At 31.9% G+C, this 12,593-nt stretch overlaps 1 protein-coding gene across 1 annotated transcript in view; it reads right to left on the reverse strand.

Moving 5' to 3' along the window:
* Window positions 1–2,854: 2,854 nt before the first annotated feature.
* LOC118740224 (N66 matrix protein-like) overlaps window positions 2,855–12,593 on the reverse strand; it is a 29,435-nt gene continuing 19,696 nt past the window's right edge. Inside the window, exon 2 of the mRNA XM_036471721.1 lies at window positions 2,855–3,308. Within this exon, the coding sequence (XP_036327614.1) occupies window positions 2,855–3,308 (454 nt within the window). The remainder of the gene's footprint in view (window positions 3,309–12,593) is intronic.

Genomic DNA, 12,593 nt, shown 5'->3' on the forward strand with positions numbered 1-12,593 from the left:
TCCAGTTATGGTGTAAGTATTTTATTTAGAAAAAAAGAAGTTCTAGATATATCACCCCTTACAACTGTAGGTAGATTTTCGTAATACCTTTGCAACGATGTATCATTTATAGAAACCGGATATCAAATAAAAATGTTAAAGAAAGAAAAAACAATATATGTACTCTCCTTGTGAGTGTTCAAAATGACCTGAAAAAAATTAAAATTGTTCGGCCCATATATCGTGATACAGCCTAATGTACATATCAGAAATATTCGTTTCATTCCTATTGGGCCTTACGAATAAAAACTAAGTAACTACTTTTTCTTAAAATGTAGACCTTTTACATAAATTTATTTGCAAAAAACGAGCAAAAGTTCAGAAATTTTAAGAAAAAGCAATTGCTTAGTTTTTATTTATGGGCCGCATTGAACTGAATTTAAAAAATCGTAATAAAAAAATTTTGTGTACATTAGGCCAGTCGAGACTTAACTGCCAAAAAGACGTAAGCAACAATTTTTTAATTTATTTTATTTTTTTATGTAGAAATGCATCTAGATCCTGTAGGAACATTTCTGCATCAAAAGGAAAACTTAAAAAAAGTCGTTTACATCCTTTTTGCGGTTTGTCTTTTTTAAAGATTATATATACATATGTACATACCAATGAGTAGAGAATGGGGAGTGATGAAAAATCAACAAGAGTAATGTTTTTGTAAAATTTTATTACAAAAAAGTCATGCAGGGAATCTTCGTATTTGTCTTCATCTTCATTTTGGTCTTCGTATGTTTTTCTATGAATTTCGGTTCATTTTTGTATTCCTATTTGTCTTAGTCTTGTAAGTAAAATATTAGAAAAATTCGACAAAGTTTCTAAATCTGTAGCGTTTTAACTAGGTTTCTTAGAAACAATCTGAGTATGGAGTTTTGTAGCCCATTAAATTTTAGTGCAACAAAGTGCAAATTTTAGTAGCTAGGACTGACCGTTGATTTTTGGCAATTTTTTTTTTCTCTTTGTGGAAGGTGTTGCTCATTTTCTCCATGTAAAAAAATTGCCGAGCATATTTTGTACAAACAATTGCCAAACATCAACGCTAAGTCCCAGTTCAATGAAACTTGTATTTTATTGTACTAAAATTTAATAGCCTACAAAATGTACTTGATGTAAATTGTGTTTTTTTTAGATAATAGGCTATATTTTCACAAAAAAATAATAAACTTTTTTTAAACAAAGAAAAGTTGCCAAAACTTGCTAAAATAATGTATTTTTCATATTTACATTCTTGCCACCGTACATACAGATACACAGTCAGTGCCAAATGTAAGTGCACACCTTGTTCTAACAAAATTTTTTCATTCATTATTTATGAAAATATAGATTATTCTATAACATACATCATATAAATCAAAGTTTCACACTTTATATAAAGTTCACAAAAATTCAAACATTTTCATCAAAATTTTTATTGAGAATTTCTAGAAAATTTTCGATTTCGTTGATTTTTTAGATTTTTTTTGTGGAGGGTATTGCGCGTTTTCTTCCATATAACGCGTGATCAAAATTTATTTTTAATGTTATAGAATAATCTATATTTTCATAAATAATTAATGAAACAATTTTTTCTTGAAAATAAGTGTTAATATTATATTAGAACATGATGTACACTTACATTTGGCACTGACTGTTCGTACATATCTACATTTATAAATTTAAACCTTAACGCCACCAACACGCCGGCATGGTTTTCTCACAATATTTAAATAACCAAGAAAATATTTACACAAAATAAAGTTATCTGTCGATGTTCTAACAAGAAATAAAACGAGGTATTTTTTAAGATATAGAATCCATACATCATGTCAACAATTGCGTGCACAATCGGTTTTCATCTTCAGACAATTAAGGAGACATCTACATACGTACATATGTGTCTATTCTTCCACACATCTATTTATGCATTTGCCTGCCTGTCATGGCATTTCACTTATGTACGTGTTTGTATTGTGTGCCTGTCTGCTGTTGTTGACATTTAACATCGCCAACGCTGAAGACACAGAAATAGACATGCATGCAAAAGACACTGAAGGCCTACGTGTCGCATGAGTAACTGCTAAATTTATATTTTATTCATTCATTTACTCGTTTGTAACTTTTGTTTGTTTTTGAAACATGCCTGCTGGTTTATTGACAACATTTTAACATTGTTTTGCATGGATGTGACAACTGTCGTGTAGCTAGATATGTATGTATGTATGTATGACAAGTACTTTTGTGACGTCGTAATTTTTTCTTGCCTGCTTTTCTGAATTATGCTTGAAAAGAAGCGTTGGCACGTACTTTTATTTAAGTAGTTAAATAAATACACACCAAAAGCTTTTACTTAAAATGAAGTGAGGCATCCATTAGCTTTTTACAGTTATAGTTACAAGCGTTAAGAACTTCAATAACAATGCCTTCGAGCGTATGAAATTGTTTGAAGAAAAATTTTGGATATTAGCAGCCAATTTTACGAAAGCTATTTAAGTGAAAAATGATTTAAATTCAAAAAATTAAAATCATTTTTCACTTAAATTGCTTTTGTGAATTTTGCTGTAAATGATTTTTGACGCAGCGAAGAAATTTGTAAATGATAACATAAATATGTACGTATGTAGTCACTTATTGAGCTGAACCGCTGATGAGTGTTGTAGCGTCGTAGTATTTAAGTACATACACACGCATATAAATTTATTGTTCTTTGATGGTTAGATAGTCTTTTAGAAACTCAGCAAACAAATACCGTTTTTCATTAAAAGTAATTATCTAAGTTACGTTTGAGATTTGAATTTTCTCCAAGACAGACGACAGCATTCAACCATTTCCGCTCCCATTACCGCTAATGATTAGCATAAGCATTACCATTACTATTATCATTTTCATTACCATTACCATTGCGATTATCATTACTATTACCATGAGCAATATCATAACCAGTACCATTATAATTTCCACTCCCATTACCATTACCATTGCCACTACAGTTACTATTATCATAACATTTACTATTACCATTGAAATTTGCATTACCATTACCAGTATCATAATCATTCCCACTACCATTGCTATTGCCATTACCGTTATTATTTCCATTAAAATTAACCTTTACATTACCATTACCACTGTCATTATTATTGCCATTACCGTTACCGTTACTATTACCATTACCAGTTCCATGGCCATTTCTATTACCATTACCATCACCAGAAGCAGTACCATTTAAATTACCATTACCATTACCATTACCATTACCAGTACCAGTACCATTACAATTTCCATTACCATTTTGGCTTCTGCGAACGTGTAACTCTGTTTAAATAAAAAGAAATTAACGTATTATTGATCTCCTACGTATCTTATGTACGTAGTTATTATTCTATGTAGAATAACCCACCTACACACTCAAGATTTGTAAGCATACATACATACTAAACACTACATGCATGTATATACATCTATCAGTTTTGCGTGTAAATGCAACAGCAACCATGCAAACATACTTCCTTCATAAAAATGTCAGTCAGTGCATGCGTAAAAAAGCAATCACATTTTATTGCACCTGTGGTTTTATATTGCCAATTGCATCTGTTTCCAAGCCACTTTCACTTTATCGTTGTCTCATTTACATTTTTATGAAATAGAAATATTTTAAAACTTTTCCAATTTGTTTCTGGATGTGTATGCGCTTTTGTGCTTATGTAAAGAAAACATACTTAATTTGCAGTCGGCAAATAGAGCTGCGTAACAATTCAATCGATTGCATGCATATCTAGACATGGAAATGCAATATGAATTGGATTCATTGCAATGTTGATTTTCTAATCGTGCGCATATAACTATAGATATTTTTGTACTTTGTATGCATATGAGAGTAGGACAGAAAATAAGTTGTCTTTTGTTTGATTTGGATCTTTCTTAAAGGTGAGTCACAATTTCAGATGCACGAACTTTTCATATACTTTGCAACAAAGTTCCCAAACTACAGAATCAGAACAATAACATCAAATCAAATTTTTCAAATACCTCTTGCCTGAGTCCACATTAAGACTAAGTAGTTTTAAAATTTTAGCAAACGATAAGCCATTTATAAGTGAATTATTTAAAGTAAAGCTACAGTTTGAACTCCAAGATAAACGTGGATTTAACTAAGCTCAGTAGGTCGTTTTTTTTTTAGTTCAAGCTCACCAAAAAAATTCAAACAAAAAAGAAAGAAGAGAGAAAGAAAAAACTACTGTGCGTGAGGATCGGAGTTTGGAACTATGTTTGAAGAAAAGATGCGAGATAACTGAGAAGAAACTCGAAGATCCTCACTCGATAAAAATTAGCACTAGCACTGTAGGCTTAACTAATTGGGATTATTTGCCACCGACCTGCAGAAAGAAACTTCTTTTGGCCAGAGCCAGGGACAAACCCCACCAATCATGGACTGTGGATGACTGGAAAGAAGGTAATTATTTCAGATGATCCAAATTTAAATTTTAAGTTATGTTTTTTAAGATTGTTACATTTATACATCTGTTTATAGGCTTGCTTTTGCTAATATGAGAGGTAATGTGTTTATTTTTTTTTTGGCACGGTGTATATGTACATTAGTGTGGGCCATTCGATTTTTACTAAATCGTATGGTATTTTCGGATACTACCGATAATTCTAAGATAAAGTGTAGAAGAAACCATAGGTAGAGCCTGCGCTCCTTTAAGAGTTTTGCATTTAAAAAGTCTGTACTTTAATTTCTAAATATTTTTATGGATAATTTTATTTTTTGCAAATACCTATTTTGACACTTTCAATTTCTTTTTACTGTCAATGCAAGGTAGCTTTGCTCTGCAACTTATTAAAAAAATTAAGTATTGTGGGTGTTCACACCTGTCTGTTGATCAGGTTATCTGATAATGTGTTTAAATTTATTTATTTTATTTAAATTTGGAAGTTTTTACTCTCAATTTTTAGAACTTTTGCTTATGCAGTTTTATAGCCCATGGAATTTTTAGTATAACCAACAATGTGCAGCGTAAAATTTCTATTGATTTTTTTTTTTTTTTGATTTGCCGCCGGTCTTTTGTGTGTGTGTGTTTTTTTTCATTTAGCAATTACCATTTCTAAAAGCTGGCGTTGATTTGTTCAATTCTTGTTTTTGCGAATAATCATAGTGTGTAACTACATAACTGTAAATTTCTTTTAATTTACGTATGCATGTATATACAAATTTTATTTGTTTATTAAATGAAAAACAAGTAAGAGCAGCGCTGTCTTCGGCTATGCCGAAGGCTTCATACCTTTCATGAACATCTGCAAATTTCAGTTTGACAGATTACTGATTTTGAATACATCTGCATACATCGATAGAGGAGTTACATACTTATTTAAAAAATCGCATCTAAACAATCAGAGGTATGGAAGATATACTTTATATGGCACCAATCTAAGTGATTTTCACTGCTATGCGATCGGTATGTAAACCGGTAACACAATTTATTGGGTTTAGTTTCCTACATAAAGGAGATATATCGCAAAAACTGGTATCTGAACAATCAGTGCTATAGGAGATAAAGCTTATACAGCATAGATTTTGACGATTTTCTCAGTAGACTTTGTATTATTATTTATGAAATATCTTACGAAATTTATCGTAGCTGTTTCAATAGCTTTAGCCGTTCAAATAAAGGAGTTTAACAGTAAAATCCCATATCTGAACAATCAGATATATGGAAGATACATATATGTTATAGTCACTTGATCCTTGTTATTTCCACTGTAAGTATTCTGTTAATAATGAGTGAAAATGGTGCGAAATTTCATGTTCCTAGCTGCATAAATGGAGGAGATATGATAAAAGACCTCATATCTGAACAATCAGTTGTATGGGGGCTGCAGGTTATAGTGACCCGATCTTCGTTATTTTCATTCTAAGTCTTCTGTTGATAATTATTGAAAACAGTGCGGAATTTCCTGTTCCCAGCTTTATAAATGGAGGAGTTATAACGGAAAATTTTATATCTGAACAATCAGTTGTATGGGAGCTATAGGTTATAGTGACCCGATCTTTGTAATTTTCACTGTAAGCATTCTGTTGATAATGGGTGCAAGTGCTGCAAAATTTCATGTTCGTAGCTGCATAAATGGAGAAGTTATAACGAAAAATCTCATATCTGAACAATCAGTTGTATGGGAGCTATATGTTATAGTGGTCCGATTCTTCCGGTTCCGACAAATGATTAATACATTATAAAAATACACCCACCTACCAAATTTGATCCGGATATCTCGAAAACTGAGAGACTAGATTGCATACAAACAGACAGACAGACGGACAGACGGACAGACGGACATGGATAAATCAACTCAGTTCGACGTTCTGATCATATAAGTATACATTTTAATGGGTCTATCTCTTTTTGTTCTGGTACTTACAAACATCGGACCAAAGTTATAATACCATTTCATGCTCATGAAAGGTATAATAATAATACAATTATTATTACACAGAAAAAGGAGCACTAGCTGCCAGGGCTTACGGCTCAATGTATATAAAAAGTGTGCACAAAAGCGTTAAAAATTTAATGCAATAAAATGGACTACACTTTTGGAAAGCAATTTATAATATAAATATAACACTGCGGAAAATAAAGTGGGAATGGAAAGTTTTATTTGCTTTATAAACAAAATACTTTAACAAAAATGTACTAAGATGAAAAAAATTACGCTTTTACCAACCCAAATTTAGTCTATCGATTTTGGTAAAAAAAAGTGGCAGCCCTGGTTGACGACTTGCGAAAAGTCTCTCAAGGCCTTGTCAAAAGCGGTGACCGAAATCCACATTTGATGTAGACAACATGGCAGATATTGACGAAGCGAGCCAGTTTTTGAGGGATCGCAATATCGAAAACGGCGACTCTGACTCAGGGAAGGTGCGTATGGATTAATCTGCGGCACTCAATATGTGTCAATTCTAATCGATGAGAAAAGCATCGACGTCAGCATAATTCAGAGAGCTGATCAGATTCAATGACTTTACAATATCATACTTTGCTCCTTCTACAAACGACATTCATCAACCATTCAATTGCAAATATTTTAACCATCAAAAGGTGGCCGTAAGATTGTGTACTAGAGGGCTGCATGAATTCATTCAAACTTCTAGCCAAACAGAGTACAGTTGATTTGAATATTCCACTTCACATAAAAAACACTCAGCGTTTGGAATATCGTAAGTTATGAATATCCATTTTGTTTATATACCAGAGCAGGTATTCACTAAAATTCAAAAAATGTAAAGCAAAAATCATTCATTCGTTTTGTATATGAATAGTTCATAAGCCGTTTTGAATGAATTCATGCAGCCCTCTATTGTGTATTTCGTTTGCTTATCATAAGTTCAGAGTGAGAATACTTAAGATTAATTTAGTATAATGTATAGCTCCCAACCAATTGATTCCAAATATAATAAATAAAAGGTTCGAGTTACTTTTTATTTTATTCAAGAAAGGTATGAAGCGATTTCCTTCCTCGTTTTGACTAATTAAAATTACGTCATACATGTCAAGTAAAGCTAAAAAGCTAAAAAGCTGAACGTGAAAAGCGGTTGTAGCTAACCGCATGACAAAGTGTTAACTTTAAGGCAGCTTGTGGCAACTCTAAAATCGCAAGCATCCATAAACTTGCCACAATTCCTAGCCAGCGTACTCGTATTTAACAATAAAGCTAAACTAACTAAAGTAAATGCAAACTTTCAACCGTGATCCGTCATTTTGTAGTGGGTTGCGCGTCCAGCTGAAGCTGTCACTAAACTACATTTCGGCCCCCCCTCAGATATTTCAGTTTGAGAGCGGATTTAGTTTTGGTTTTGTTAAATTTTGCGGATTTCCGTTGTTGCCTGTTCTATTGTTGTTATTTCTGCTTGTTTACTTGTTGCTGTTGTGGGGTTTTTAGTATTGTGCTGCGTATACTTTTACGTTGCTGCCCTTACCTTTTTGCTATTGTTGCTTTTTGCTTACATTTAGCATACAATTTTAATTACATGGGATTTTATTTCACGGTTTGCCACTTTGTTGGGTTTTATGGCTATTTTGCAGACAAACATATTTCGTTGCTTGAAGTAATTGTTTGTGGTTGAATTTGTTAAAATTTTATTTCATCTTTGACCAGTGAAAATTTATTTACGCTTTCGAGTATCCTACAGTTGTTTGGCAAATTAGCGCCAGGTGAAAGTTTTGGCACTTAGCGTGGCGTGTTTAAGTATTTTAGCGAAATTTTAATGGCAGTTAAATGTTCGTTTTAATAAATAATTTACTAAAATTGAAGAATAATATTCTACCTATCAGCTGGAGGTCTGCTAAACGAAAATTAGAGCAAAGAGCATTCAACTTTTGATGGAATTCGTGAAGCAAGATGAATTAAAACCCAAACTCATGTGGAGATATTTTACTTTTTCAACTCCGTTATATTAAGAAAAATATTTCTAAGTACATTTTAGATTTAAATGTATAAACCGAAAAAATAAAAATCTTAAAATAATGACTAAATGCTGATTTAAATTATTTTTCTTATAATGATTACGGTCTCTAGTTTCTGTTTTGTTTGCAGGAAATTATATTACTCATACGCCATGTATCCACGCGGTTAAAGTGGTCCAAATGAACTATTTCGTAGAAGCGTAGCACTAGTTTACTTGCTGTCTGTGGCTTACAGTTATCTCACACCACACTTCATTGACTTTGATAACCAAATTTGTAATGGCCAGCAATCTAAGCTTATATTTACTCTGTATGTAATTCACACTTAATTGCCCTAATACATACATATATGTACTAGAGGGCTGCATGAAGTCATTTAAACTTCTAGCCAAACAGAGCAAAGTTGATTTGAATATTCTACTTCATATAAAAAATACTCAGCGTTTGGAGTTTTGTAAGTTACGAATATTCATTTTGTTTTAAATTTTCTATCTTCAAATGGAAGAATGTGAACGAATAAATGAAAAGCCAAAATCATTCAATCGTTTTGTATATGAATAATTCATAAGCCGTTTTGAATGAATTCATGCAGCCCTCTAATATGTACACACATATATGGTATGTATATAATTTTAAATATGTACATATATACGTAAATATATAGGGCTTTACTTTATAAATTAAATTTTTTACATAGCACGCAGTTTTCACAATGTCAGTTATTAACCAGTCATACAATTGCGATTGATTATACATATAATTACTTGTAAACACATACATACATACATACATGCATGTTTGTATTCGCTTATTTTGCGCAAATTGAGCTGTATTTGTGGTGTTACACAAGCAGTGTTGTCCTGATTGTTGTTGTTCCTAATCCTTCCTGTAATCGAAATTTATCACTTAATGAACTCTATAACAAATGCAACTACAACAAAAACTCGAATATTAAATAATGCGTACTATATATGTATATAGTACGTATCATGGTGAAATAATAATAAGGTGTTGTCACTTACGGGGTGGTTGTTTGTAATTTTGGCAATTTCGGCATACCAGCGTTACAGTAATGCCTACTCTATGCATTCCCATTTCATTTCTGGGCAAAATGGAACAAAAATGGAGCAGACAATTTTGTGAAAAAAGTATGCGTAGGTATCACTTACTACGTTTATTCGCACGTATTATTTGCAAATAACAATTTGCAAAATGGTAAACTGCGGAATAAACGCTGTGCTAATTTTTTATTTGCAAATAACTAAATCACGCAAATAGGAATAGATTAGTGGTACTATTTGCAAATAAGCGCAAGACGCCGCCATTCTTGGGTTTATTTTCTTTTTCGATCGTCGTCTTTTGCCTTTTAATAATCGAAACGTTGCCATTTTTAATTTTATTTTAATTTTCGATATTATTGCCTTTTTTTATATCAGGCAATATTAAAAAAGAATTTTTCACCATCGAATAAACATTTTTATTTGCAAATAGCTTACGTATAAACGTAGTAACTGTTTCTTTGTTTCGCTTTTGCTTTGACTTTTCGTTTCAAATTCATTGGGAAATCTAAGCAATAAGTTCCAATAATTGTGATTTTGTAAGTAAATTTTTGTTAAAATATATACTGTATATATCCAACTGATTATTGGAGCAGTGCTTCGGTTGGCTACGTTAGTGCACTTTGGTCTAACAAATTAAACGCATAACTATTTTATAATTTTAACTGATAGAATTCAGTAATGTAATTTTAAAATGTTAACGAAAATAAAGGTAATAAAATTTCCTTTAAAGTTAAAATATTTAAAAACTAAGTACGCATATACATGTACTTCAGAACTTAAGGAACAACTACAATAAAAAAATAATAAAAAACCATACGGGCTAATATGTTATTTTTAGTAGAATTTAAGAATAATTAAATCAAGATAATGGTATAATTTACTTTGTTTTAATATGAATAAATGAAAGACGGAAAATAGTCCGTATTTTTTTTAAGTTTTAACCATCATCATATGTGTGTGGTACGACCGTGTGGCCTTTCAGTTTTACCAATAATAATTTTAAGGTAGAAAAATATAACTGAATAATAATTATTGAAATCAATATAATTGATCAAAAAAATAAAAATTAAGTAATAATAATTTCTTTTCAGCGAAAAAATTTAACCGTAATTACACTGGATTACAGAAAAAATATTTTATTGATGCAAGAGTCATTTAACCGGTGTGGGGTCCACTGATGTATGTATGTATTGGAAATAGTATCCAAAAAGTAGTAAAGATAATCCTTATCTTTTTCCCCTTTTTCTACTACCCCAAAATACATGGTCGCAATTGGCATGCAGAAAAAGTGAGGTTATGTAAGTGGCATCACCTTATATTTATTTCACCATGGTATGTATGTTTTATTTAAGCTCGATATATAGGTGATAATGTTGCGCAACCACTAAATTGATAGACTTAATTATTTTAATCATCAATTGCAGCTGGTATTTTTACGTTCGAATATAAACACAATTTGCATTAATGAACTCACATATTTTAATTGACTTTGAATCGAAATCGGTCGCTATGGCTGAGTGGTTTGTTAAAAGTTCGCACCGCTATTCCGTAAGCCCAGGGTTCGATCCCGGGTCCGAGCAATATCTAAATTAGAAAAAATTTTCTCTTACAGCGATCCGGATGCATTTCTGTCTTGAAAAATCTTCTCGTAAATCCATTTGCCGCTATCATCATTAGATAAATATTCTGAATTTGTATTGTAAAAAATAAAGTGCCGACTCATAATTTAGATCACAAAAGAGCCCTAAAGGATTTATATACATGTATGTACATGTATAGCAATCCGTTCGGACTCATACATATATTCTGAAAGTACAAAATATGTTTGCGCGGCTACCTATTTAACACACTTTTCCTAAGGATTGCTTTCCGTTACAGTGAATTCAGATTTTGTTTTTATTTTTGCATGTCGCTTTGCCAGTGGTAATTGAAAATTTTGCTTTCTATTTCCATTTATTTATTCACTCATTTCTTCAGTGGTCACCCATGATTTTTAATTCATTCACCTGCCAGTTGCAGTTACATACAGATCATTCTGGTTACGTTTGCAAGTACATATTCTTTGTAATTTGGTTTAAGTTTTGCAACTAAAATTGCATTTGTTTGTGGTTTTTGATGCTGGTGGTTGGAAAAATATTAGAATGCATTTTATATTGTAACAAGATTTTAGTTTAAAGCGTAGTCGTTGTAAGTAAATTAAGAAATTAGCAAACCCATTGGTTAACTGTTACCGGCTTGACTAATTTAATTGATTGCGAACTACGTAACAATCCAGCACTCAATTACTGAGCAAGTTGAGATATCGGATTTATGTAGGTATTTAGAAATAGAGAAAATCATCATAAATACTACAACAAATAAGCAGATAAGCACTGACAATTGCTGAAAAAAAAGAAGCTCGTGTCGATTAGTGGCAATAAATTAAATTGCATCGACGGGCGATGAGTCATGGATCTATGCAAATGAACCCGAAACTTGACAACAATCGATTGCGTGGGTCTTTAAAGAAGGGCCTGTAATGAGGCAGGCCACATCGTTTACGTAGGTCTGGACGTAGACAGGCCCGTCGACAGAAACCTCAAACCCGGATTAGAATATCATGGGCGCCTATACATTACTTACTTTGCCTAAACTACCATTGATTCATAATTTAGTAAACAGCTACGAGTGTTGAATAATATCAAGCAATTTTGTCTTTCCATCTCTACATATGTATGTATGTATGTATGTACATTCAAATGAAAACAAGTGAAAAAAATTATTCGTTGTAGTTGTAGAGGAAAGAGGTGTAATACGATGCGCTTTAGACTTTAGAGTACTTTTTTCCTAATATTTAATAATTTACATTTAAAAGCTATGAAGTGTTTAAGCCTTTAAGCTTTTTAGCCTGTATCAGATTGTTCAAATATTAAATGAAAATTACTTCCAATTAATCTTTGCGTGCAAGCATGAGTGCACCAACAGGGCGTATGAGCAACTTCAGTTTTTTTCTCTTCTAAAATCTTCAACTTACTCGAGTCTTAATGAGAAGCTCAATAGGCACTCCTCCCTTAAATATTAATTA

The sequence above is a fragment of the Rhagoletis pomonella genome, unplaced genomic scaffold (assembly GCF_013731165.1).
Source record: "Rhagoletis pomonella isolate Grant_MI unplaced genomic scaffold, Rhpom_1.0 Rhpom_scaffold_00005, whole genome shotgun sequence".
In the NCBI taxonomy this organism is placed as follows: Eukaryota; Metazoa; Arthropoda; class Insecta; order Diptera; family Tephritidae; genus Rhagoletis; species Rhagoletis pomonella.